The following is a 22,346-nucleotide window of genomic DNA, read 5'->3' as shown; positions in this document are numbered from 1 at the left end:
GAAGAAGAGATAGGACGTAAACCATATCGCCAACATACAAACCGGAGCTTTATCGACCAGCGACCACGCTTCTTTGCCTGGCCAGCCAGCCCTTCTGAGCATCGGCCAGGGATCCATTCCGATACCGGGCCAAGCCAATGTTGTTGTTCTGTAATCGATTCTGGAGTTCGTACCAGGAGGAGCTCATCAAAGTCAGCTCCCGCGCTTGAGCATCGATTATCTTCTGGAGTTCGAGCTTTTTGGAGAATTTGAATATTAGTGGCTTGCAATAACTAGTCCGTGTCAAATGACAACTTACCTCCCGCTCTTTGCTGATTCCATCATCCGTATCCTCTTCAAGTTGCTTTATCCGCTCTTGGAGGAACTTGATGTGTTCGTTCTGTTGATGGATGTACTGCAAGATGATTCGTATTAGTCTTTTGTTGGCCGTAAAGTGCAAATGGGATAGGATGTATCAATGGGTCAAGGTGGCAGCCGAGCCTCAGCGCCTGAACCGCTTGGCGATTAATCGACCCAGGCGCGATAGACCGGGTGCCTTCGCTGCTAATATCTGGGTCGAATCGCCAAATGGCCGATCCGCTAGAAGATCGAGACGTTTCCTGTCGCCACTGAGGCTACCAAGGCGAATAGCCCTTGCTTGGTTCGGGATAACACAAGTTGAGAGCCGATGGGGTTTCTTGTAACTAACCTCTGCACGTTTCGCCAGCCTCTCCAGGTTCTTTTCAATCTGCGCGGCGACTTGTCTAATGAGCTCTACAGCCGACTTTTGAGCAGCTTCGGGATCATCGCCATTTTCCTGTGCAGTGAGTTCGGCCAGCAGCTTCTTCATTTCCTCTGCGGCTTCATGATCTTCCGCACGGAACTCCGCTTGCTTCTTCTCGAGCAAGTTTCGCAGATCGTCACGTTCGGCACATGTGACCTGGACCAGAGCCTGGGTTGAATCAAGCTCGGCCTGCAAATTGTACAGTCTGCGCATAGCATCATCTTCTCCTTCACGAGCCTTAGTCAAATCCGATGCGCTGCTCGCTTTGATCTCGGCAATCAGATCCATGTTCTCTTTGTTGGAGAGTTCAACTGTATTCGTGTAAGCAAATTTCATACACACGGATTTCGCCGAACAGTAGCTACTCACTTTCCGCCAGCGCATCGTTCAGCGATCTCTTGGATACATCGAGAGCTTCTTGGGCCTCGGCCAATCTCTTGAGGGCAGATGTATACTGGTCGTACAACTTCCAGTAATCATCACTGATGCATCGTTAGCGGTTATACTAGCTAGGCTGCTCCTAGTAGGAAATACCTCTGCGAAGAATTTGCGCGGGCCTGTTGCAGCGTTTCATTGAAGGCTTCGGAAAAGTCCAAGCCCACCTGTATTACCTTGTTAGCGGCTTCATATAAGATGATAGTAGCCATAAATTGTAAACATACGGATGGCCCTTTCAGAGATTCCACTTCCTTCTTCAGCTCTTCATTCTCAGATTTCCTGTAGCGAGTTAGCCTAGATCTCCGTCGCTGTAGCACAGGGTCTTCTAACAGCTGTGATTCCTTCACACCGATCGCCTCAAAGTCTTTCTGCAGAGTGCCCTCGAGCTTGGGAGTTTCAGTACCCGGCGTCAGGGATGGGCTTCCAGGAGAACCTTCCAGTTCACGGATTCGCTCACGGAGCTCGCTTATCAAAGCATCATCACGTTCGCGCTGCTCATCGGCGTTACTGAGTCGCTCTGTGAGAGCATGGTTGTTGAACTCGAGCTGCTTCTTCAGGTTTTGGATTTCACTGCACTCCTGCTCAATGCGAGGTAAAACTCTGCGGTATTCTTCAAGCTCCACCTCACGCTCGGAGTTCCATTTCTGCTGCGAATCCGCCTCCTTCAGCTGTTGCTGGAAGTCTTTGATCTGGTTCCTGAGCGACTGGTTCTCCTTCTCGAAGTCCTGGCTAGCCTGCAGCTTCTGGCGGTACTTTTCGGCCGCATTCGCCTTACGGGCGAGTTGATCTCGCTCAGTCTTCAGCTCATCATAGTCATCCTGAAGCTTCTGGAATCGTTGGTTCTTGACGCGTAACGACTCCACCGTCATGCGTAAACTGTCGATCTCATCCTGCGCTGTAGCCAGCCTTGCTTCCTGAGTTGCGATAATGTCTTCCTGTTGGCGGGATTTAGACTCAAGAGCCTTTGCGCTGAGTCCAAGATCACCCTTCCCAGACCTCAAGTTGACTAGTCGGTCTTCGGTCGATGCAAGCCGGCTTTGCAAGGTATCGTTGTTCTCCTGGAGGCGCGCCAGGCGATCATGCATATCATCGATCTGTTTCTGCATGTCCTTTTTCTCACGCGCCATCCGGTTATTCTCCGCCAACACCTTTCCTACCCGCTCTTCAAACTGCAGTTCCGGGTCGACTGGCAGATCCCGCTCCTCCTTGACATCGTCCTCGCCATCGATAGCCTCATGCTGACCATTCTGAGCTTCTTCAAAGATGTTTTTCAGGGTCTCTTGCGTCGGGGTACTTAGGCTCTGAAGGGTCTCGACGTAGGTCTGCGCGTTGGGGGAGCGGATGGCGGCGATCAGAAGGAGCTTCAGGAGTTTGTTGGCCTCCTTGACGGAGTTCTTTTCGGCGACCAATTCGAGGTTGGGATTGGGGTCAAGACCCGTGGGCATGCCATCGGGTTGTTGGCGGATGTAGTTGACGAGCAACTTGTGGATATGTTTCAGGTTCTGCCATTTGGATAGCCAGTGGTCGGACGGGGCGCGCTGGGGGATCTCGTCGAGGAAATACTGCGGATCGATGTCCTGCAGGATCTCCCAAATGATGGTGCCATCCGATAACTCCTCGGTCGTCCGGATAGTCTTACCCAAGGCGAAACTGTTGACCCATTCCAGCAGGGCCTGGGTGACGGTATGCTCCGCAGCCATGGTCGGCGATGTTGACTGCAATCGGGGGCAATCAACTGGGCGGGGAACGCGGCGGTTGTTGCAAATTCCAGGAACGGCTGGGTGGAATTGCCGGCAATTGTATTCGGATCGCGGCCAGGAGGGGCTAATTGCGACCCCTCAGCACGGTTGAGTTTAAACCTGGACGGCGGAGGAAGAGGACTGTGCCTCGATGAGATCCTTTTTTGAGCGCCTCCGGGGCGTTGGAGGCGGGATCCACGCTACGCGCATCGACGAGCTATAAATACCGGAGTCCCGCTTGGGAGGAAAGGAATGATTTAGGATCACCCACGGCGCTGCTTCCTTATTTCCTACTTTCTCTCCATGTGAAACAACATCATCCACTGAGAATGAAAGTGGGTTAAAAGATTTGGAAAAGTGACGTTTTATCCCCTGTCATGTATTCATATGTTGGGGCTTTTGTGTTGTTTGTTGAATTATGGGAAACAGTCGTCGGCTTTAAGAGTTATGACATTAAATGGTTCATTAGACAAGAACAAGACACAAACCTTCTTTCCAGAAACAGAAGAAGACAAATGATACATAAGAATCCTGAATTACGATCTAGGCTAAGTTTTTCCCATCCATTATCGACCATCAACGGTCGAGCCCCGAAACCAGCGGGAACCCCATCCATCATACAGTAGTAATTTGGAATAGAGAAAAGGGAGCTTTCTTCTCCCGGACTATCCAATATCGCCCTCACTGAATAGTGACAGTCATGTCTTTCTCGACAGTTGGATTGTATGCCGCGAATTCAGTTGACAGCTGTTGAACCGAGTCGGCCTTGGTGTCGGCTGCGAAGCCCCTGTGTGTATGTATGTCAGACCGAGCAAGCACCTCAGGACTTTCGAGAGAGAATTACTTGAGCAAGGCTATAGAGAGCAATATGTTAGCACTGCCACTACCCAAAACGCAAGGATGACTAGGGGTAACTGCTTACTGTAATTATGGGTGATCTTGCCACCCTACCACCAGAAACGGCCAGTTAGTAACATATAGATGTGCCAACGCTGTCAAAGCACCCGGTCACATACAGCGTCCTTAACTGATTGCTTTGCCTGATCAACCACCGAGTCAGGGGTACCTGAAGGGAACGTGACCAGAATCGATTCGGCCAGGGCCAAGGGGAGCAACCCCAAGACGGTAACAGTAGCAGACAACTTCATGGTGAAGAAATCGACACAAGGCAATATTTCCTAAAAAACCGATGATAGTATTACAAAGGCCCAGATTCAAGTACCAATGGTTGTAATATAGAGATAGAGGCGATGAAGAAGGAGTTGTACCTAGTCAAGTTGGGAGAGTAAGGTGTGACTGCGTCATACTACCCACTCCCAGCGATTCACGAGAGCGCTGGAATGCATTACCCGAATAGGGTTAGTCTGTAACGGATAAGGAACCAGAGTCTCAAACTAGTGTGCTGACTCAGCCAGTCACGCCGCGGCGCTGACGCTTTCTATTCTTCGGACCTCGTGAGCGCAACTTCCGCAATTCTGCCTGCCTCTCCTGCTCCCTGTTCGCTTCCCTTTCCCTCGCTTCTTCCCGGCCGATTTTGGCTGCTTTGCTAATTCCCTGATCATTCTGGTCGAGCTTTGATTTTCCTATTCAGCTGGTTTTCTTTTCCCCTTGGTCCCCTCTGCACGTACGATCTCCCCATCGAGGTGTGTAACTGCTGGGGGTATTCCCAACTTCACTCCGAGACCTTCCCCCTCCCCTCCATCTCTCATCCACTCCCCTTCGCCCCGGTTTGGTTCCTCTACTAGTTATTGTCTACTGGAAGGGTCAATCAGTACGGGGGATTGTATGAGATAGATTGATTAACACTGGGTTGACGGGGTGTTGTAGCGCGGGTTCTTTGTTGACTTTCGGGTTCTGGTGGAGGATTTGCGCTTGCGGCCTCCTGTTGTTGTCTCAAGTCTGACCAAGATAGCTAGCAAGCATTCTACAAGTTCCGACAGCTCTTTCCATCTCTTGCACCCAGGAGATACGTTTATTTGGAGAGAAACAAAGCACGCGGATATAGGAATCTTTATATACGGTGGTAAAAGGGACAAAGCCGGGGAAAAAAAATTCAGAGGAGAAAAGAAGAGAGAAACCAAAGCAATAAGAAGGACAATTTCCTAACAAGAAAGGAGAACAGGGAAGAAAGTCAAGAAAAAAAAAAGGCAAGAAAACAACAAGAAGATAACAAAGTCCAAGGAAGAGAAAAGGAACTGGAAAATACAGTGAAAAAACAAATAATTTATATAAAGAGGAGGATTCAGAGGAGAAAGAACAAACACAAGGAACATAAATATTCTTTCCGAGTGTTACGCCCTTCTTTAGCGCTTGTCCATTGTTCATTTCTTTCTTCTTTGTCGATACCCTTTTCCTATTCTCACTTGCCCCCTGTTCCGCCTTCATCAGCCTCATCAGCCTTTGTATCTGCCCACCATGTCATCCGGGTTGGCCTCCGACGAAGTTGCCGAGGACTACAAGAATTCCTTGGAAGATCTAACCAACAATGACAGGTTTCAGATCAGCAATCTGACTGTCATAGCCAAGGAGAACACTGAACATGCGATGGCCATCTCCCGCGTGTTGGAGAACCACATTCGAACAGTAGGTGACACGCTCTCAGAATACCACCGGTTGGGCCCTCGTCGAACCCGACGAGGGCGCTCAGCCCGTCTGTAGTCTCTCTTTGGGATGAACGAATTCTAATCTGCTCTGTAGACTCCGCCGGCTCAGAAGTTGCCCGCCTTGTATGTAGTCGATTCGATTGTCAAGAACGTAGGCACGCCCTACACTCTGTTCCTGGGTCGCAATCTGTATCAGACCTTCATGAACGCCTACACACTGGTCGATTCGCAGACGCGCAAGAAGTTGGATGAGATGCTCAAAACCTGGAAGGAGCCGGTGCCGGGTTCCCTCGACACCAGGCCCGTTTTCCCTCCAGAAATCACTCGCAGTATTGAGAGTGCTCTGATCAAAGCAAGGACTGCAGCGCTTCAGCAGCAGCAGGCTCGAACTCAACAAGACATCCTCGCTCGCGGTCGAGTTGGCACTCCTCCAGCGTGGAACAGCACTCCGACACCACCGCAAGGCATGGGCCGCCATCCACCTGCTGCAAACCAGGCTTTACCCATGCATTACCAGCGCAATGGCTCTGGTCACGGATATCCACCATCGGTAAGTATCATCTCACATTTTAGGACAGTGGCGGAAGGTCTCATTTGATTAGCAGGGTGAATCGTACTCTTCACGGGGGACCCCGACTCCCCAAGCCCAGCCACGTACAACAGAGGTTGATCTCGCGGCTCTCAACCGAGATATCGAGGCTCTTATTGCCACCGCCAGAAGCGATTTTGCCAACAATCCACTAGACCCCTCGATACAGCAACGACTGAAGGCTCTTTTGGATCTTCAAGGTATCTTGCAACGGCAAGAACTCACCCAGGAGCAATTGAGACTCGTCCGCGACCAGGTTTCAGCTCTCGCTCCGAAGCCTGCAATTCCGGCTCCTCAAGTTATTGCTCCAACTGTTCCGGCTGTTTCAACGCCCCCCATGGCTACTCCCCCGGCCCAAACACTTTCGCAACCTTTACAACAGCTCCTCAATCCTGGCACGCTTGCTGGGCTCCTCAAAGCTACTGCTACACGTCAGCAGCCGACTCCGCCGCCTCAAATCCACAATATCCTACCACAGATGCCCACTAATACCACCGCGCCGCAACCATCCGTCAGCGCCGCACCAGAGAATCCTCTCATTGCAGCCCTAAGAGCGCAGGGCTTACTTCCACCGGCCTCGGCGCCTCCGGCCGCATTCACCGCTGCTCCGCCACCAAATGTCGCGCCTGCTTTCCCACTAATCGTACCGGGTCAGGTGCGAGTCACGCCTCCCGTCGCGACGCCGCAGGCACAACAAGGTACATCGAATGCGCAAATAAACGTTCAAATGAGTACAGCGTCCATCAAGATGTGAGTTTCCTGTGTCATGCTACATTGGTTTTCCTATCACTAACATAATGAACCCCCAGCCCTCGACCAATGCTGCTCGCCAGCCTCTACGAGACCCGGTCAAACCGGTGTGGAACATGCGGTCAACGTTTCTTTGCAACGGAAGAAGGGAAGGAGAAGAAAGCTCGCCATTTGGATTGGCACTTCCGAACCAACCAGCGCATGTCTGAGGCAGCTAGGCGGGCCCAAAACCGCAGCTGGTACGTTGATGAACGGGTAAGTCACGCACCATTTCCAAACCAGTTATCCTGCAGTACTAACTATCTCCAGGATTGGATCAAATCCCGTGAGGCGGGTGATGAACAAGACCTTGCGGAGACGGAGGTCTCGGCTGAGGGTGTTGCTGGTGCTGACGGCGCTGCGACGAAGAAGGGGCCTCCTAAGCAGTGGATCCACGCCCCGAATGACGCGACCTTGCGAAACACCCCTTGCCCTATCTGCCAAGAGAAGTTTGAGTCGACATGGTCAGAGGATGTACAGGACTGGATCTGGCAGGACGCAGTCAAGGTGGGAAGTCGCGTGTACCACGCCAGTTGCTATGCCGAAGTGACCAAGGACGGACCTACGCCAGCCAACCGGGGGACGCCGTCAGGACGAACTGGGACTCCTGAGTCTGTTTTGGGCAAACGCAAGGCCGAGGTGAGTGTTTCATCAATGAGAGTTATGTAGAAATCTTTGTGACTAACACGTATTATAGGGAACCGATTCTCCTGGATCCAACGTACGGATCAAAACAGAGCCCGTGTGATCGGGGTGTACACTCCCTTCTCTCCCTTCTCTTCTTCTCCTACTCTTTGTTGATGATTCTCTGCTTTTGAGCGAAGATGCATCGTTCATTCAGCTTCATGGCTGTATTTTGCATGGGAAGGTTGAATGAATTCCCTTCCCCTGGGCGTTCCGGGGCAAGTGACGATGGTGATGGATCACAGGACACATACAGCACTCCCGGGCTCGCTGCCTTGTATATAGTATCCCATTGTAGAACCAGATGAAACAAATATCAGGTCATTCATATACATCTTGGATGTCTTTTTATGTGATTAATAACGTAGAACCACTATATATAGATACTAACCCCCCAGTCTTTATAGTCTCGGCGAATGACGTCGGCAAATGAAGCTGCCCCGCTCGGCGCAACTCCGCCCAAGCACAGCTAGAATTACTTTTATTCCTGACTTCCCCTCGACATCTGTCGAACATTCTTCAGAACCCGAGACATCCGTACGACTGTCCAGCACTGCTTAGCCTTGTTGATCCCTGTTCAGCATCCAAGAAAATCTCCAGTCCTCCATCTTCACAATGGCTCCCCACAATATCCGGTGGGGTATCATGGGTAGGGACCAATTTCCCCGCATTCAGACAAACAAACAAAAAGATCCCAGGCTAACGAACATGGATGGCATTGCGCCTCTACAGCTACGGGGTGGATCGCCGATGGTAAGCCCCTCCTCCAAAATCTCACAATCAGCAAATCTATCTAACATCAACACTGTAGTCTTCACCCGCGATCTCCTAAAAGACCCCAGCATCCGCAACGTCACCGACGTCTCTCACACCGTCGTGGCTGTAGCATCCTCCTCCAACGCCGCACGAGCAGAGAAATTCATCTCAGACACCGGCATCCCGTCCCCCTGTGCCGCCTATGGCTCCTATGAAGATCTCGTAGCCGACGCCAACGTCGACGTCGTCTACGTTGCAACTCCACACTCCCACCACTTTCAGAATGTCATGCTGGCTCTTAACGCCGGAAAGCATGTACTCTGCGAAAAGGCCTTCACCGTCAACGCGGCTCAAGCCAAGATCCTCTGCGAGACCGCCCAAAAGAAGAATCTCTTCCTCATGGAAGCTGTCTGGACTCGCTACTTCCCTCTCAGTATCCAGATCAGGGACTTGATCAAGCAGGGTGCTATTGGTGAGGTCTTGCGGGTGATCTCTGATAACAGTTTTGGAGACCCGGTCGAGGAGAGATGGGGTACGGAACACCGTATGGTTAATAAGGATTTGGCGGGTGGTTGTTTGTTGGATTGTATGTGGTGTCTATCTACCATTTCCCTCCTCCCCTGATTGATGACACCGACAATTGATAACTGACCATATTCGATCGCACAGTGGGAATCTACTCCCTGACCTGGGTCTTCCAGACCCTCTACCATACCCTCCCCCGGGAGCAACGTAAACCCCCCTCTGCCATTTCTGCCCACATGACCCTCTACCACCTAACCGGCGCCGATGAGGCCACTACCATCCTTTTGAGCTTCCCAACCAGCACCCCCTCCAATCTTCCTCACCCAGGCCAGTCGCAGGCTGTGGCCATGACGCATCTCCGCGTCTCCACTGATCCCGACGAGGCAAACACCGCCCGTCCGGCCATCCGGATCCAGGGTACGAAGGGTGAGATCCAGGTGGATGGGCCGGCGTTCCGGCCCGAGCGGTACCGTATCATCCCTGCCAAGGGGAACGGTGAGGTGAAGGAGGTTGAGTGCCCGTTCCCTGGCGATGGCAAGGGAATGTTCTGGGAGGCGGATGAGGTGGCGCGGTGCTTGAGAGACGGGAAGCTGGAGAGCGAGACTCTGCCATGGGAGGAGAGTATTGTGATTATGGAGGTGATGGATGAGGTCAGACGGCAGGGTGGGTTGACTTATCCGGAGAAGATCGAGTCGACTGTGTATCCTACGCAGCTGTAGATCTAGTAGTCATGTAATTCGGACGATAAAATCCGGAGTTTCAAGCTTCGTTCATTCGTGACAATCGACAGTATATATCGTTGGCCTGTATAAGCCAGTCCAAAAGATCAATAGCTACACGATCATGGCGGTTTACTTGTCGGAGGTTATTCGCATTCCGAAAATTACTACTATACAAAACCGAGATATCCCGCCGGAAGGCATGAGTCTATATAAGGACATGAGAAAGACAAATTCCATTCCCGGATAATGCAGGTCTTTCTTCTTTTCTGCCTTTCTTCGCCGGCCCGTGAGGGCAATCAAGAAAAGCCTCTCCCTCCGGGCAAAGACATAAGCACCGGAACGATGGGTATCACTAAGGTACATCACTCCGGCCTCAGAGGTGGACGTCCTCTGCCATTTAAAGGCATCTAGTTCTGGCGGAAAACACCGAGCAGGCTCTTCCAGACCTGGCCAGGCTCCTGGCTGGCGTCAATGCCGCGCCAGATACCGGTCTTCTTGTAGTACTCGACAACGGGAGCGGTCTGGGCGTGGTAGGTGCCGAGACGCTTCTTGAGGGTATCGGCGTTGTCGTCGGAACGCTGGATGAGGGGCTCGCCAGTAACGTCATCCTTCATCTCCTCCTTGGGGGGGTTGAAGATCTTGTGGTAGGAGCGACCAGAAGCCGGGTGAACGAGACGTCCGGTGATACGGGCCACCAGAAGGGCATCGTCAATCTGAAGCTCAACGGCGTGCTGGAGCTTCTGCTGGCGAGCGTTAAGCATGTCGTCCAGACGCTCAGCCTGGGCAACGGTACGAGGGAAACCATCCAAAATGAATCTAAAAAGAGGCGCGCGCCGTCAGCCAAAAGCAGAATCGCATAGGTATCAGGTTACCAACCCGTTCTTGCACTCGGAGTTGTTGTCAAGCTCGCTCTGGATCATGTTGACCATGATCTCATCGCTGACCAGACCACCCTGATCCATGATCTTCTTAGCCTCCTTGCCCAATGCGGTCTTCTTGGCGACCTGGGAGCGCAGCATGTCACCGGTGGCCTGCACAAGTGGAAATTGACATTAGCATCGGGCTCAAAAGCATTCTTACAACATCCCAGTGATTAACTTACCAAGTGGCAGACACAGTACTTCTCCTTCAGTCGGGGAGCCTGGGTACCCTTGCCTAGTTTGGAGAATCGGTCAGAATTCCGCAGGACGGAGAAGCAGGGAACGAGAGGATGCAGAAAGAGTTCCAAGGATTGTCAATGGAGAGCATACCGGCACCAGGAGGTCCCATAAGGATGATGCGCATCTGCTCAGCAACCGACTTAGGCTTGACCTGGTTGCTGAGGCGGCCCTCCAACTCCTCAACACGAGCCTCCAGCTTTCCGATAGTGTCCTTCAGGCCGTTGACGACCTCGTCCGTAATGGGAGCCATTGTGATGTGAAAGGAGGAGAGGAAAGAGAGAACGCTTCAAAAAAGTGTCCGGAAAGGGAACAGGAGGGGACGGAAGAGGGCAGAGAGGAGAGAGAAGTGGCAGGAATGAGGAAGAGATATCAACCAGACCGGGGAAAGGGAAGGGAACGGAGAAAGTGCATGTTGGGGGAGAAAAGAGGCCGACCGGAGGGAGTGGAGTCTCCCACCCGAGGTTCCTGCGCCCTGGGAAATTCGCCTCGACCGGCACCCTAGTCTTCGGGGTTCTGATCGGAGGTGTTTGGTAGATCCTCAATTGCCTTCAGAGGCGTCCATTGACCCGGAAGCAAATCTCTCATCTCCAACATGACGTCCTTTCTTTGAGCCAATCTCCACTGGTTTGAGCCTTGAAGAGTCCAACTTGGGACTAGTCCCGTAACACGTGTCCCGTATTTTATGCCTGAGGCAAAAAGGCACCAGCAACGTAGATATGTGGCTGGTGTTCAGGTGTCGAGGTGTCAATGTACACCCATTAGCCACTCAAATGTGGCTCAAGCACGGAGCTCCAGTGAATCCAGAGGCTCTCCGTTGATCCAACCAACAACAGCTTCCCTCTTCATCGTCATCGCTCCTCCTCCTCCTCCTTCATCTCCCCATCTTCATCCCCTTGCTTATCCCGCAACAATCCCTCCCACCCTCTTCTGACATACCCTTCATCCTCCCCTCTCAATCCTATCTCCACCGGTGACAGCTCGTCTCGCGTTCCTTCTGTCTCCGCCATGCCTGCCACCACGGCGGACGCCCTCTCCCTCGTTCAGCGCACCGTCACGGTCGCTCCTCTAGTTCTTCTCTCCGTCGCAGATCACTACGGCCGCTCGGCCAAGGGTACCCGGAAACGTGTGGTTGGTGTGCTGCTGGGTGAGAACTCGGGTCAGAATGTCCGGGTATCGAACAGCTTTGCGGGTGCGTCATTGACCTTCTATTACCTTCGATATCTCTTTCAGTGTCCACATGCTGACAGTTCCTCTCCCAGTGCCCTTCGAGGAGGATGAGAAGGATCCCTCTGTTTGGTTCCTAGATCACAACTTTGTCGAGTCGATGAGGGACATGTTCAAGAAAATCAATGCTCGTGAGAAGCTGGTTGGGTGGTATCACTCGGGCCCGAAGCTGCGGGCCTCGGATTTGGAAATCAACGAACTCTTCAAGCGCTACACACCGAACCCTCTGCTGGTGATTGTGGATGTCCAACCGAAGGAGGTTGGCGTTCCTACGGATGCTTACTTTGCCGTGGATGAGATCAAGGATGTGAGTAGCAATGCGCGCCATCGTGACAGGCCTCGTCTGTGGGATTTTTGAACTAATCATCACAATCTCTGTAATAGGATGGCACCACAACATCAAAGACCTTCGTCCACACCCCGTCTATAATCGAAGCCGAGGAAGCAGAGGAAATTGGAGTGGAGCACCTTCTCCGGGATATCAGGGATGTCGCTGTCGGAACCCTCTCTACCCGCATAACGTCGCAGCTTCAGTCGCTGCAGGGCCTGCACCTGCGTTTGCGCGACATCGGCCAATACCTGCAGAAGGTTCTTGACCACGAACTCCCCGTCAACCACGCCATTCTGGGCAATCTCCAGGACGTCTTCAACCTCCTCCCCAACCTTACCACACCAGCCGCCACGCCGCGCATCAGTGGCGCCCCCGAACAGCCATCGGAGAACAGCGAACTCGCACGGGCCATGAGCATCAAGACCAACGATCAATTAATGGCGATCTACTTGAGTAGCTTGATCCGCGCCATCACCGCATTCCACGACTTGATCGAGAACAAGATCCAGAACCGGCAGCAACAAGAAGAGAATGAGCTGAAGAGGGAGCAAGAGGCCAACGCGGCCAAGACTGAGAAGGAGGCCGCGAAGAAGGCCAACAGCACCGCCAATGGAGAGCAGAAGGAGGGTCAAGACAAGGAGAAGGCCAAGAAGAGCCAGAAGGAGTAGACGGGTCAGGGACTCTATGCGATACGATCATCTAGAACAATGCAGTCCATCGAATGTATATTACGGTAATCTCTACGCGGCCGATTGCGACCTCGGGGGCATCTGCTTGTTATAGGCCAGCAACGATGCTGCTATATCTGTATTGGTAGGATATATCCTCGGAGCAGCACTTGCGTGAGGTATTGTCGAGGATGAACTTATGGAATCGCAAGCTCTCAAAGCTTTCATAGTGGACTCCACAGTTTTGGAGCCGTTCACAAGCGGCACAGTAATAGTAGTCTTTGTAGACCGGCACGTATCCAACAGACGATCATCCCACTGCCCTGCACACGTCATGCCATAGTGTTGCTGGGTCATCTTCCACGTAATGGCTCCCAGCCATCATGACTCAGGTCTCAATAACATCGAGGCCCCTCCACCACGATCCTCAATGGGACCTAAATCAATGAGACAATGAGTAGTGTGCCACTCCTCAGTAAATAGAGACAAAGCATACCATGCATGTACTCCACCCAGAACAAGGACAAAGAACAAATACCCAAGAATAGCTTTCAAATCCCTTCACCGACTTTGAAACATACAACGAACAAAGCAAGCCTAGAGCCTTCATCATCCACCCCACCCAGCACACCAGCCCGCCAATTCCTCCGCACTGACAATGGAAACAGACCTCCCTTCTCCGCCCCCAAAAAGACCCGGACACCGCACGGCCAGGCAACAGGCCAGAAGGTGCTTGCACACGGGGGGAGAGGAGCGAGTGGAGTTCCTAGTTAACGAACCCCCGAACGGATAGTGGTTGTCCTTTGTTAGGGATAGGCTATCGTGACCAGTGGTGGAGGATGAATCCTCTTCGGATTCATCGGGTCCTGAGTCTCGAAATGCATTCAGGGTAAAAGTAGGACAAGTGCAGTTCCAGGCCTTTAGGCGGACTTCGTAGCCTTTTGGGTCTGGTTCTTTGGTGTGATATAATGAGGTTGAAGTTGAGGTTGAGAATGGGTCGCTTTGATCGGAGGAAATGGTAGATGCTGAGCGGACATAAAAATAATCAGGTATGTCTTTGGTGGTAGCATTTATTGCTGAAGAATGATGGTGGGTTATGGGGTGAGATGTTTGATTGCTGGTGTTGGTGTCGTCGCATATGAACCGGTTCACCAAATTCCGATCCAAGATGTCCAGAGCGAGGAGAAGCTCATTTGGAAAGATGCAGTGGAGTGTTAACATTGTTGCCTTGACTTCTGCCATTTGAGATGGAGGGAGAGTAGAGAAGGGTGTGCGGTGGTGTCGGGCTGGTGGTTGATGCCGGTGGTCATGATTACTGTCTACGGGCGGGACGGTGAAGGTGGAGAGGTGGGAGATCAATTGATCGATAAATTGGGCAGTTGAAAGAATTGTTTGGGAGGGGAGTTGATGGTCTGACTGGTTTTGAGACGCCATTGGGGAAAGTGTAGCTGGAGATGAAAAGTGTAAGATAGTTCTGGATAGTAGAAAAGGGCACGGGAAGGTTACAACCCGATCCGTTAGGGAACTTCGCTGTCCTCGATAAAAGGTCGCATGTTACTAGTATCTCACAAGTATGATATCAATAGAATCTGAAAATTTAAATGGTGACAATTAATGGAAAACCCAGCGTAGGCATTGTTGAATCCATCAAATTTCGAATTGGTCCGAACGCGACAGGACGCTAAGCTAAAGTACTATGGAAGCATTGCATTGAGATATCCGCACACTAGAAAGAATATATAATCGAACAACACAACTACCATCTCAATCACCACATGACTTCCAGCAGATTCAAGTCCAATTTATGAAGCGCCTTTCTTAAGAGAGGCAGCTCCCCCTCCCCCTAAGCGGATCGAGACCGCTTCTGGCTACTGGCTTTTGTAATTCTCCCAGAGATAACCCTATCTTGCGCACTTCCCGAAGGTCTTGCTGACCCGTTGTCTTCCCTGCGGACCCTGAGTTGTGTTTGTGTTCCAATGTCTCGTACAGGTGTGTCCGGCCGTGGTCCAGCGTCATATGGCTCGGGTGTAATATCTGGCTTGAGGGGAATGATAGCTCGCCCTGTGAGGACCTCTCTCGTCTTTCGGCAGACAAGTCTAAGCCTGACCTCGGCATGTTGAACCTTTTTCCCCGGTTTCAGCCAGACAAGGGGCCCATCTCCCTCAGGTATGACCAGCTGGTCGTCGACTGTCCATTTCAATCTTCGTCCCTTTAGGTGAATGAATTGTTCCAGGCATACAGCATTATGAGGCGCGATGCTCATCGAACCTGGGCCAGGTTCTGGGGAAGAGCCCCTTGGAGAGCCTGCATCCGGGCCGCCATGGCATCCAAGGTTGCTGGGCGGTTCATCGTTGTCAGTTGCTTGCATGACCGAAGCCTGATCTTCCTCCCAGACCCCTGATCCAAGATCTAATGGCCTCTCGAGAGGCACACGGTGGTAGACCGCCCAACAGACGCGATCATGGTAGGAAGGCTTGAATCTTTTGTGGTTATCCACACCAAAATCCAGACAATATTCCAGCGATCCATAAGTATTGGTTTCCATGTCGTTTTGATGTGCCCACTTATTATCTGGTCCCATGACAGCACAGGTGTAATGACCCATCTGAATGTCCGTCTCATGTGGCTCATGGAATACTATCCCAAAAAGCTCATAACGAGCGCAGCCTTCAATTTTCACTGTATCACTCAATAAGCCAGGTGGGAGTTCTATGTCTTTTTGAAGCCAGACTGGAACCCTAATTCTCCTGGGCTCATTCGTGATTTTGTCGTATTTCATTCTGGGAAATTGAACAAGAAGAACTTCAGGAAGGTATAAAGCCTTCTCAGACATAATATGGTCTGTCTCTTGCCTGCACTTGCCACACTTTCCCTTCGAGTGCTCTGGCTTGTCTAGCAGTCCTTCCTCGATGTTTGCGTACCCGGGCATATTTTCATCCTCAGGAGCATACACCATGAAGAATTTTTCATCAGGCCGATTCTTTGATCTCCCGCATTTGCAGCACTTGTCGTTCCTGCTCACTCGAGTCTTGAAGATACCGTTTAGTTCGCGGCGGCTATATTCAAGTTAGTATCGGGAGTGTGGCGTACATATGAAGAAAGAACCTTACCCCTGTTCATCTACCTCTACAAGTAGCTGTTGGAATATGCTTTCCATAAAATCACGCGCATCCTGCTGCCCTTCGGTATAACCCTTCCAGGAGGTCTTTGCAAGTATTTTCCACAACGGTTTCAGGCATCTCTGCAATCTCTGCGTTCCATCATCCTTTTCGACCCAATATAGATAATAAAGACGATAGAGACAACAAGTCAAGCACTTCTGCAGTTTTGGAGTACACGCTTCGTGGGTTTTGCGATATTTTATAAGCCATTTCAGAAAGATAGGCGTATTCATAAGTACAACAAGCACCACGTTCCGGTAGCATAAAGTACCTGGATTTTTGAATCCCCTGACTTTCTCCCGACTGAATCCCAGAGGGGCCCAGCCAGAGGTAATAAGGTCATCCTGCCGGACAGTTAGTCAAGTAATCTTTGGCTAGCTCGGCCATCCATGAGTACATACCGATTCTGGTGACTGTGACAGCCGTCGATGTGGTAGTTCCGGTTCCGGTTTTGGCTCGGTCATATCTTGGACTATCAATATCTTTCGTTCCTTGACCAGCGAATAGTAAATATAAAGACAGCTGTATGAGTGTATAGCTCGAGAGTAGACGAACTTAGCAGGATGGAAAGGCGTTCTGTATCATGATCAAGGGGTATGCCCGCAAAGGAGAGTGCTGCTCGCTTTATGTCTGAAAACCACATAGCGACAAGGTGGGAATGGAAGAAAATGCATTATCTCGTTTGCACTTGGTGCAGGGATCTCTTCACCCTCTGATCTCTTTGAACTGCTTAAACCGAGACAGCCTTGCGCGGTATTCAATGAACGGTGCCGTGTGGTCATTGGTTTCCGATGACAGCATTGCTATTGACTCAAAAGTAAACATAGAGATTCAAATATATGATCTTATATATAGGCTTTGTTTGATAATGCTATCCAGACACTGTAGCCCGTGTTGAATACAGAGAAACAAAGGACCATACAGCTTTGCAGCGGTCATTGTCGACCACCTCTATAATGGCCAGGTCTCTCAGAATAGAAAATTAGGATGCCTAAACAAAGAAAAATCAAGGTTCCTATAGTGACTGTTCTTCTGGAGTCCATCAGTGTTCCGCATCCTGTTTGTTCGAACTAGTGGGTGGTATAGTCCAAAGCGATGTAGGCCCGAGGACTTGGGGAACGTTGTACCCATGCATAAGGATCTGAGCAGAAAGAGGCCCCAACATATCTATCAAGAGCTCAATTGAAGTTTCCGGGTCCTTGATTTCCTATTCAGTACTGCATAGTAGACAATAGAGTCACATGATCAAAACCAAGATGTCACATGTTAATATCACTCTGCGACTCTTGCTTCCTTTATCACCACACATCCAATGCCCATGTGACGTGTCCAGCTATTATAGGACATCGGATACTGTTTTCCTTATTCTACCAGCAGCTGCTCACTCAAGAGTTGTACGGAGCGATTCAGCGCAGGGACTGGGTCCCGATTACGGAGTACTTGCATCCTAGTATCCTGTATGGCCTTTGCAATGACGTCCTGAGAGACTCCCGACGGCCGAGATCGAGTGGGGTTTAACCCAAGTTCTGGCCGGCTGCCAGACCACCCGCGCGGAAATGAGAATTCCAGATTTGACCAGTCAGGTACACCCTGGCCCGGTCCGGCAGACATATCCATAGTACCCAGCCCTGGTACTTGCGACAAGGACTACAGGTTTCCGGCCAGTCCAGCCTGGGTAGATTACCCTAGTGGTTCTACGGAGGTAGCGAACGATGACGGGGCTGGCGCTCTCCACGACAAATGAGATGGACGTGAGCTCTAAGAGTTGTCTCGAACACGGGAAGTTTCGAACAGGATTATTGCAGCGGGATACGGCACCTGGCCGTTCAACGGTTGTGTCAGTGTCAATGGTTCAGTATGTAGGCAAGTAGTGAGGGAATGGGCCATGATGACGGGTATCCGTTGGACTTAGTTCACCACTGGTTGTTAGGAGAGGCCGCCCAGCTATGATGGTCAAACCGTCCATGTCACACGAGCCCGTTGCCAGTGTGCTTCTACTGTGTCCGTTTGGTCCTTCATGTGTGTTTTGGGAGGATCCGATTCGATCCGCTTTCCTGCTCATGTATGTCAATAAAGCGGCAGGGATGAAGGGTTATCTGAAACACTTAACATGATCATTGTATAGTACAAGTTAAGTTACTATTCGCTCCCTCATCAGCCGCTTTCCCTCCGTCATCCTCTCCCCCTCCAGTCCAAAGTGATACGTTCAATCTACCACCAAACCAACCCATAGCCGAACACAACCAGGATGGAGAAGAGAACTTGACGCGAAACCAGAAAAAAAAAGTTAAATCTCCTTCGAGTCTAGACCACCCGTACTTCACCGATGAACTGGTTCTTGCTAGTCCAGTAGTGTCCGGAAAGTATGCATCACAATATTAATTCCCCTCCCCCCTCTTTCCCTAAGTAATAAAGTATACTCTCCCATTGTTCTGTCCTTCCTCGATCGCGACCCAAAAACCTTCTAATTACTAGATCATGGATACTAAAGTAGACTTAACTTTGGTCGAACAGACAATAAGACTCCTCTCTCAACCAAGATACCCACGACTAGATAAATTAAATCATTTCTAGACGCGTGGTAATTTCCTACCTTTCCCCACAACCCGGCCTCGGTTTTGGTTTCATCTGGTCATCAAGTGGAGCGGAATTAATTTACCACCCAAACAAATTGGCCTTTCCTACCGACAGCCCGGGCGGACCCCTTCAAACCAAACCACCCCTCTTCTTTCTCTCTCACACTACTACGTAGTACTCCTCTCCCCCTCTTCGTTTTCTTCACCATCGTCAGCTAGATAGATACTGGACTCGAACTAGAACTAGACCAGCATCATATATTGATTACACCGGGACGAGCTTTAATTAATCTCACGCCTCAAGTCAATCTCTATCGGCTATCTCACCACAAAACTTTCCGTTGGGTCGGTCCTCTCTCTCTCTCTCTCTCTCTGTTCTAGTTTAGTCTAGTCAAGTCCTTCGACTTTCTTTCCTTCTGACCGACCACATGGTCTGATTCGGGAGAGAGAATGATAGACAAACATACACAGAGAAAGGTAAGTAAGAGAGCTGAGACCCAGTCCAGGAGCGTCGCAATTCCAGAAAGACAGAGGGGCCATTCTATCCTTGCTTCTAACCCAAAACCTTCCATTTTACATTTTACATTCACAAAGTAAATAATGTAACCACTTACTTCACACCATTCTCGCTCTCGCTCTCTGTCTCCCTCCCGTGTGAAATGGATGGTTAGCGAACCTTTGACCCATCGGGCCATACTCCTCCGTAGCAATCAAAGTCCAACTACGAAGGAAGTTGTTAGATAACTGTTTAAACCTGCATCTAATCTGTGACGAACCATGGTTTCCTGCAGATTAACCAAGTCGGAAAACCCTTACTTGAAAATTATAAAAAAGAAAAAAGAACGCAAAAGTGGATGATGGATTCGGACGGAGTACCTCAATCGCGGAATTGCGTTCTCTCTTGTGAGTGACCTGTCTGCCAAAATCTCCATAGGTAGCTAAAGAAAGTAACTAACGGAGTTCTCCGTAGGTCGGGTTCGGTTTGGTTCGGTTTTCTTATTTTTTTTTTTCCTTATTTTTTTACTTTACGTTAGCTCTCCATTCAACATTAATATTATCCAGGTAGCTGGGACGGCGCTGCCAGTAGAAAGATAGTACCAGTGCCGGGTTTTGCTCGGTGGGTTTTTTGCCCTAGTTATTTAGTTAATGACTTAGTGGTTAGCTTTCTTTCTACTCCATATACATCTAACTAGTGGGTAGATACTTACTTTGCCTTGGGTTTGTTCAATTGCCATTGAAGGTAATGATTATTGGCTTGTGCTGTCGAGGCAGAAGGTAGGAAGACTTACTGCGCAAGTAGTTAGGTATCTCCAGTAGTAGTATAGTATGTATGCATAAAGGTAGGTTCGTTTGTTCGTGTTCAGCTGTGAGTGATCAGCTGAAGGGGAGGGGTAGGATACAGTTGGTGGTAGATAGGTCCCACCATCAATTCCTTCCTGCAGGTCAGTAACTAAACTGACTGACCAACTACGCACAGTAGATGCAGATGCAGAGACCGGCAATTGAGAACAGGTCATACAAAGTACCGCATAAAAAATAAGAAATCATAGAAAGGGAAGGAAGGGAGGGGGGTGATCGAAAAAAGAAAGATACTCTCAAAATTCGGGCCTACAGAATATGGAGTATACAAAACAAGCAAATACCCAGAGGGAAGGGGGCGAAAAAGAAAAAAAACAAACCAGAAATGAAAAGACATGGAAGCAAGGCAACGAACAGGAGATGGGAAGGAAGAAAAATACATGGATAATTCTTCCATGGACTTTGTTTGGGTCTTGTTTAGTCTACCTTGGGAAGGTGACAGCTGAGTTCCTTTGCCAGCATCCACATAAACCCACTTTCGAGGGTTGAACGTGAGATAAAGCTCCCTAAATCACTTACTGACTACCTAATCATCTTACAGAGGGATAATTGCGGAGTCGGAAAGCCACACACTATACATCACACAATGCGAGTATCAGCACTCGTCGGAACGGAGGCTCGCCCTTTTTTGAAGCTGGGCTATATCTGAGCTACCATGGCCTTTGGAATGATGAATACGTACTAATACCACTAGTTACTACCGTAGCAAATGGGCACCTAATCAAAAGGAATCAATTCATTCTGGTAGTACAGCGTAATGCTGTAGATACCGGAGTAGAATTGGGATACCTGCAAGCTCCCTCCAAAGTTCGCATCTTGATGCCAACAAAGTACCTGCTTCGGTGGCAGCCAATTCTAGGCCTCCAGTTGACTCGGAGATCCACTCAGGTTGGGCAGCGCCGAGCGAGTATCAAGCGTTCTACTCCAGGCTCCATAGCCACGGGACCACCTTTCAGCTTTGCCACGAAGCGGTGATCCAATGCCCGTTTCGATTTGTCTTCCAGCCCAATGCAAGCCTTCCGACGTCTGATTTGTAGACTGAAACCTATCCGTTGTTCTGTTTCCTCTCCCGGCAGCATACTTGCCCACGGATTTCCCGGTAACATACTCTCTATCTAAATTGTTGGGCCACGCCAAAATCCTAGTATCGATTACTACCACCCTGGCCCTGCCTACCCCACGGGCACAGACCATGCGATTGAAACTTTGGGAGTATCTTCAGGAAGGGATAAGGCTGCCTGGACATGGATAGAGTTGGGTTACTAGTATCGACTATCAAGATTATCGGTCACTCTGGCTAGCTGAGTTAAAAAAGTATCATACCACCAAGGAGGGATGGGTAGGCTAGAATGATCAGAACAATTCCCCAAAATGAAACAAGCACCACAAGACAAGTCCGATGATGATTTCCCAGTTTCAGCCATAGCCGAGTCTTGGCATCTAGATCACGGCATTGCAGTTATTTCTATCTGGCAGATGGGCCGAGGAGATGTATAGGAAATAAACCGCGGAAAGGAAAGGGGGACAAGTAGATAAGGCCCCCGAAGCGGTAGAACCGAACCCTCAAGTCATGACACACGGACATGAGGATGCGACCATGGGTGTGTGGGGGGAAGAGAAGAGAGGGCCCTCTTTGAGGTCGTCGGACATTTTCCTGCGACGATCACTGCGAGCCAGGAATAGATAGAGCAATGGAATCCTTGCCCGACTCCACTGGCGTTGGTCCAATGACGGCTGTCAACCACCCTCGAAGCCGTTTGGACTTTCTGGTCAACGTCGCTAACAGACGTACTTACTGCGCTCTAGACTGGAGAACGATCCGTCTCCTTCCCAAGAAAGACATGTAGCCCCGTCGACGGCTCAAAGTGCCCAGCGGGTCGGAGTGTGACCGCCTTAACCAGATGTCCACTTCAGTGAGCTCTTGTTCAAAGCTACTAAGCACTGGTTGAGTACCGAGTATGCTCAGATGCGGTAAATATGGAGATGAGTGAGCTTCCCGAACCCTCAATGGGATGCTGATAGACAGTTGAACCCCCTCCCAATGCTAGCGGCTGGGGACTGATCTGCTTGTTGTACAACAAGCTTCAACAGTTTACAGCTGGTTTGACCGAAGTGCAAGAGACATGGAGTGGGAAAAGAAAAAAAAAATGAATGAATAAATGAATTGTTTTACAAGCTTCATGCGCGTGTAACTCCGAACTTGCCTTGAACACGAGGGGAGGGGCGATAGACCGCAACAAGTCGAGGTCTCCTTCAACC

At 50.3% G+C, this 22,346-nt stretch overlaps 10 protein-coding genes across 10 annotated transcripts; 3 read left to right on the top strand and 7 right to left on the bottom strand.

Annotated features, from left to right (window-relative positions):
• Positions 1 to 234: 234 nt before the first annotated feature.
• Positions 235 to 3,083, bottom strand: BO83DRAFT_414734 (putative microtubule binding protein HOOK3). Its single transcript, XM_025534587.1, has 5 exons — positions 1,532 to 3,083; positions 1,426 to 1,480; positions 1,298 to 1,365; positions 1,133 to 1,245; positions 235 to 1,074 (listed from the first exon to the last, which is right to left on the bottom strand). Exons 1-5 carry the CDS (start codon positions 2,899 to 2,901, stop codon positions 482 to 484), a joined length of 2,199 nt encoding a protein of 732 aa, XP_025390931.1. The 5' UTR covers positions 2,902 to 3,083; the 3' UTR covers positions 235 to 481.
• A 538-nt stretch (positions 3,084 to 3,621) lies between these two features.
• Positions 3,622 to 4,088, bottom strand: BO83DRAFT_424130 (uncharacterized protein; the record flags this gene model as incomplete). The annotated part of the gene is made up of 4 exons (XM_025535144.1): positions 3,622 to 3,727; positions 3,785 to 3,794; positions 3,863 to 3,887; positions 3,957 to 4,088. 4 exons carry the CDS (start codon positions 4,086 to 4,088, stop codon positions 3,622 to 3,624), a joined length of 273 nt encoding a protein of 90 aa, XP_025390930.1.
• Positions 4,089 to 4,676: 588 nt separating this feature from the next.
• Positions 4,677 to 5,585, bottom strand: BO83DRAFT_195192 (uncharacterized protein). The gene has a single exon (XM_025526591.1). The coding sequence runs from the start codon at positions 5,332 to 5,334 to the stop codon at positions 4,834 to 4,836; it is 501 nt and encodes a 166-aa protein (XP_025390929.1). The 5' UTR covers positions 5,335 to 5,585; the 3' UTR covers positions 4,677 to 4,833.
• Positions 4,938 to 7,757, top strand: BO83DRAFT_195208 (putative mRNA cleavage factor complex component Pcf11). The gene is made up of 6 exons (XM_025526592.1): positions 4,938 to 5,523; positions 5,638 to 6,093; positions 6,149 to 6,882; positions 6,942 to 7,137; positions 7,192 to 7,560; positions 7,619 to 7,757. Exons 1-6 carry the CDS (start codon positions 5,356 to 5,358, stop codon positions 7,667 to 7,669), a joined length of 1,974 nt encoding a protein of 657 aa, XP_025390928.1. The 5' UTR covers positions 4,938 to 5,355; the 3' UTR covers positions 7,670 to 7,757.
• Positions 7,758 to 8,107: 350 nt separating this feature from the next.
• BO83DRAFT_354824 (Gfo/Idh/MocA family protein) lies at positions 8,108 to 9,671 on the top strand. Its single transcript, XM_025529117.1, has 4 exons — positions 8,108 to 8,254; positions 8,338 to 8,358; positions 8,417 to 8,947; positions 9,031 to 9,671. Exons 1-4 carry the CDS (start codon positions 8,221 to 8,223, stop codon positions 9,603 to 9,605), a joined length of 1,161 nt encoding a protein of 386 aa, XP_025390927.1. The 5' UTR covers positions 8,108 to 8,220; the 3' UTR covers positions 9,606 to 9,671.
• A 72-nt stretch (positions 9,672 to 9,743) lies between these two features.
• Positions 9,744 to 11,171, bottom strand: adk1 (adenylate kinase ADK1). Its single transcript, XM_025530532.1, has 4 exons — positions 10,859 to 11,171; positions 10,711 to 10,763; positions 10,485 to 10,639; positions 9,744 to 10,424 (listed from the first exon to the last, which is right to left on the bottom strand). Exons 1-4 carry the CDS (start codon positions 11,016 to 11,018, stop codon positions 10,016 to 10,018), a joined length of 777 nt encoding a protein of 258 aa, XP_025390926.1. The 5' UTR covers positions 11,019 to 11,171; the 3' UTR covers positions 9,744 to 10,015.
• A 412-nt stretch (positions 11,172 to 11,583) lies between these two features.
• rpn8 (proteasome regulatory particle lid subunit RPN8) lies at positions 11,584 to 13,208 on the top strand. The gene is made up of 3 exons (XM_025528280.1): positions 11,584 to 11,957; positions 12,028 to 12,299; positions 12,377 to 13,208. The coding sequence occupies exons 1-3, from the start codon at positions 11,774 to 11,776 to the stop codon at positions 12,989 to 12,991; spliced, it is 1,071 nt and encodes a 356-aa protein (XP_025390925.1). The 5' UTR covers positions 11,584 to 11,773; the 3' UTR covers positions 12,992 to 13,208.
• Positions 13,028 to 13,474, bottom strand: BO83DRAFT_195093 (uncharacterized protein). The gene has a single exon (XM_025526590.1). It carries the CDS (start codon positions 13,346 to 13,348, stop codon positions 13,064 to 13,066), a length of 285 nt encoding a protein of 94 aa, XP_025390924.1. The 5' UTR covers positions 13,349 to 13,474; the 3' UTR covers positions 13,028 to 13,063.
• BO83DRAFT_375720 (uncharacterized protein) lies at positions 13,411 to 14,560 on the bottom strand. Its single transcript, XM_025530531.1, has one exon. It carries the CDS (start codon positions 14,423 to 14,425, stop codon positions 13,601 to 13,603), a length of 825 nt encoding a protein of 274 aa, XP_025390923.1. The 5' UTR covers positions 14,426 to 14,560; the 3' UTR covers positions 13,411 to 13,600.
• A 268-nt stretch (positions 14,561 to 14,828) lies between these two features.
• On the bottom strand, positions 14,829 to 16,616 carry BO83DRAFT_414728 (cysteine proteinase; the record flags this gene model as incomplete). The annotated part of the gene is made up of 3 exons (XM_025534586.1): positions 14,829 to 16,047; positions 16,102 to 16,496; positions 16,554 to 16,616. 3 exons carry the CDS (start codon positions 16,614 to 16,616, stop codon positions 14,835 to 14,837), a joined length of 1,671 nt encoding a protein of 556 aa, XP_025390922.1. The 3' UTR covers positions 14,829 to 14,834.
• Positions 16,617 to 22,346: the final 5,730 nt, after the last annotated feature.

Source organism: Aspergillus eucalypticola, assembly GCF_003184535.1.
Source record: "Aspergillus eucalypticola CBS 122712 chromosome Unknown BO83scaffold_5, whole genome shotgun sequence".
Taxonomy (NCBI): Eukaryota; Fungi; Ascomycota; class Eurotiomycetes; order Eurotiales; family Aspergillaceae; genus Aspergillus; species Aspergillus eucalypticola.
The sequence above is the reverse complement of the archived record's forward strand: the minus strand, read 5'-3'. Positions and strand labels throughout refer to the sequence as shown.

Bases quoted from the DNA above. Each gene is read 5' to 3' on its own strand.
- BO83DRAFT_195093 (XM_025526590.1), bottom strand. From the start codon at position 13,348: ATGACCCAGCAACACTATGGCATGACGTGTGCAGGGCAGTGGGATGAT.
- BO83DRAFT_195208 (XM_025526592.1), top strand. From the start codon at position 5,356: ATGTCATCCGGGTTGGCCTCCGACGAAGTTGCCGAGGACTACAAGAAT. The intron at 6,883-6,941 runs GTGAGTTTCCTG...ATGAACCCCCAG, and splicing joins AGTACAGCGTCCATCAAGAT to CCCTCGACCAATGCTGCTCG. The intron at 7,561-7,618 runs GTGAGTGTTTCA...CACGTATTATAG, and splicing joins TGGGCAAACGCAAGGCCGAG to GGAACCGATTCTCCTGGATC.
- adk1 (XM_025530532.1), bottom strand. From the start codon at position 11,018: ATGGCTCCCATTACGGACGAGGTCGTCAACGGCCTGAAGGACACTATC. The intron at 10,640-10,710 runs GTAAGTTAATCA...CCACTTGTGCAG, and splicing joins AGTACTGTGTCTGCCACTTG to GCCACCGGTGACATGCTGCG. The intron at 10,425-10,484 runs GTTGGTAACCTG...GCCTCTTTTTAG, and splicing joins AACTCCGAGTGCAAGAACGG to ATTCATTTTGGATGGTTTCC.
- BO83DRAFT_414734 (XM_025534587.1), bottom strand. From the start codon at position 2,901: ATGGCTGCGGAGCATACCGTCACCCAGGCCCTGCTGGAATGGGTCAAC. The intron at 1,481-1,531 runs GTTAGAAGACCC...AACTCGCTACAG, and splicing joins GGTGTGAAGGAATCACAGCT to GAAATCTGAGAATGAAGAGC. The intron at 1,366-1,425 runs GTATGTTTACAA...AAGGTAATACAG, and splicing joins AATCTCTGAAAGGGCCATCC to GTGGGCTTGGACTTTTCCGA.
- BO83DRAFT_195192 (XM_025526591.1), bottom strand. From the start codon at position 5,334: ATGAGGCTGATGAAGGCGGAACAGGGGGCAAGTGAGAATAGGAAAAGG.
- BO83DRAFT_354824 (XM_025529117.1), top strand. From the start codon at position 8,221: ATGGCTCCCCACAATATCCGGTGGGGTATCATGG. The intron at 8,255-8,337 runs GTAGGGACCAAT...GCGCCTCTACAG, and splicing joins TATCCGGTGGGGTATCATGG to CTACGGGGTGGATCGCCGAT. The intron at 8,359-8,416 runs GTAAGCCCCTCC...TCAACACTGTAG, and splicing joins TACGGGGTGGATCGCCGATG to TCTTCACCCGCGATCTCCTA.
- BO83DRAFT_375720 (XM_025530531.1), bottom strand. From the start codon at position 14,425: ATGGCGTCTCAAAACCAGTCAGACCATCAACTCCCCTCCCAAACAATT.
- rpn8 (XM_025528280.1), top strand. From the start codon at position 11,774: ATGCCTGCCACCACGGCGGACGCCCTCTCCCTCGTTCAGCGCACCGTC. The intron at 11,958-12,027 runs GTGCGTCATTGA...TTCCTCTCCCAG, and splicing joins GGTATCGAACAGCTTTGCGG to TGCCCTTCGAGGAGGATGAG. The intron at 12,300-12,376 runs GTGAGTAGCAAT...TCTCTGTAATAG, and splicing joins CCGTGGATGAGATCAAGGAT to GATGGCACCACAACATCAAA.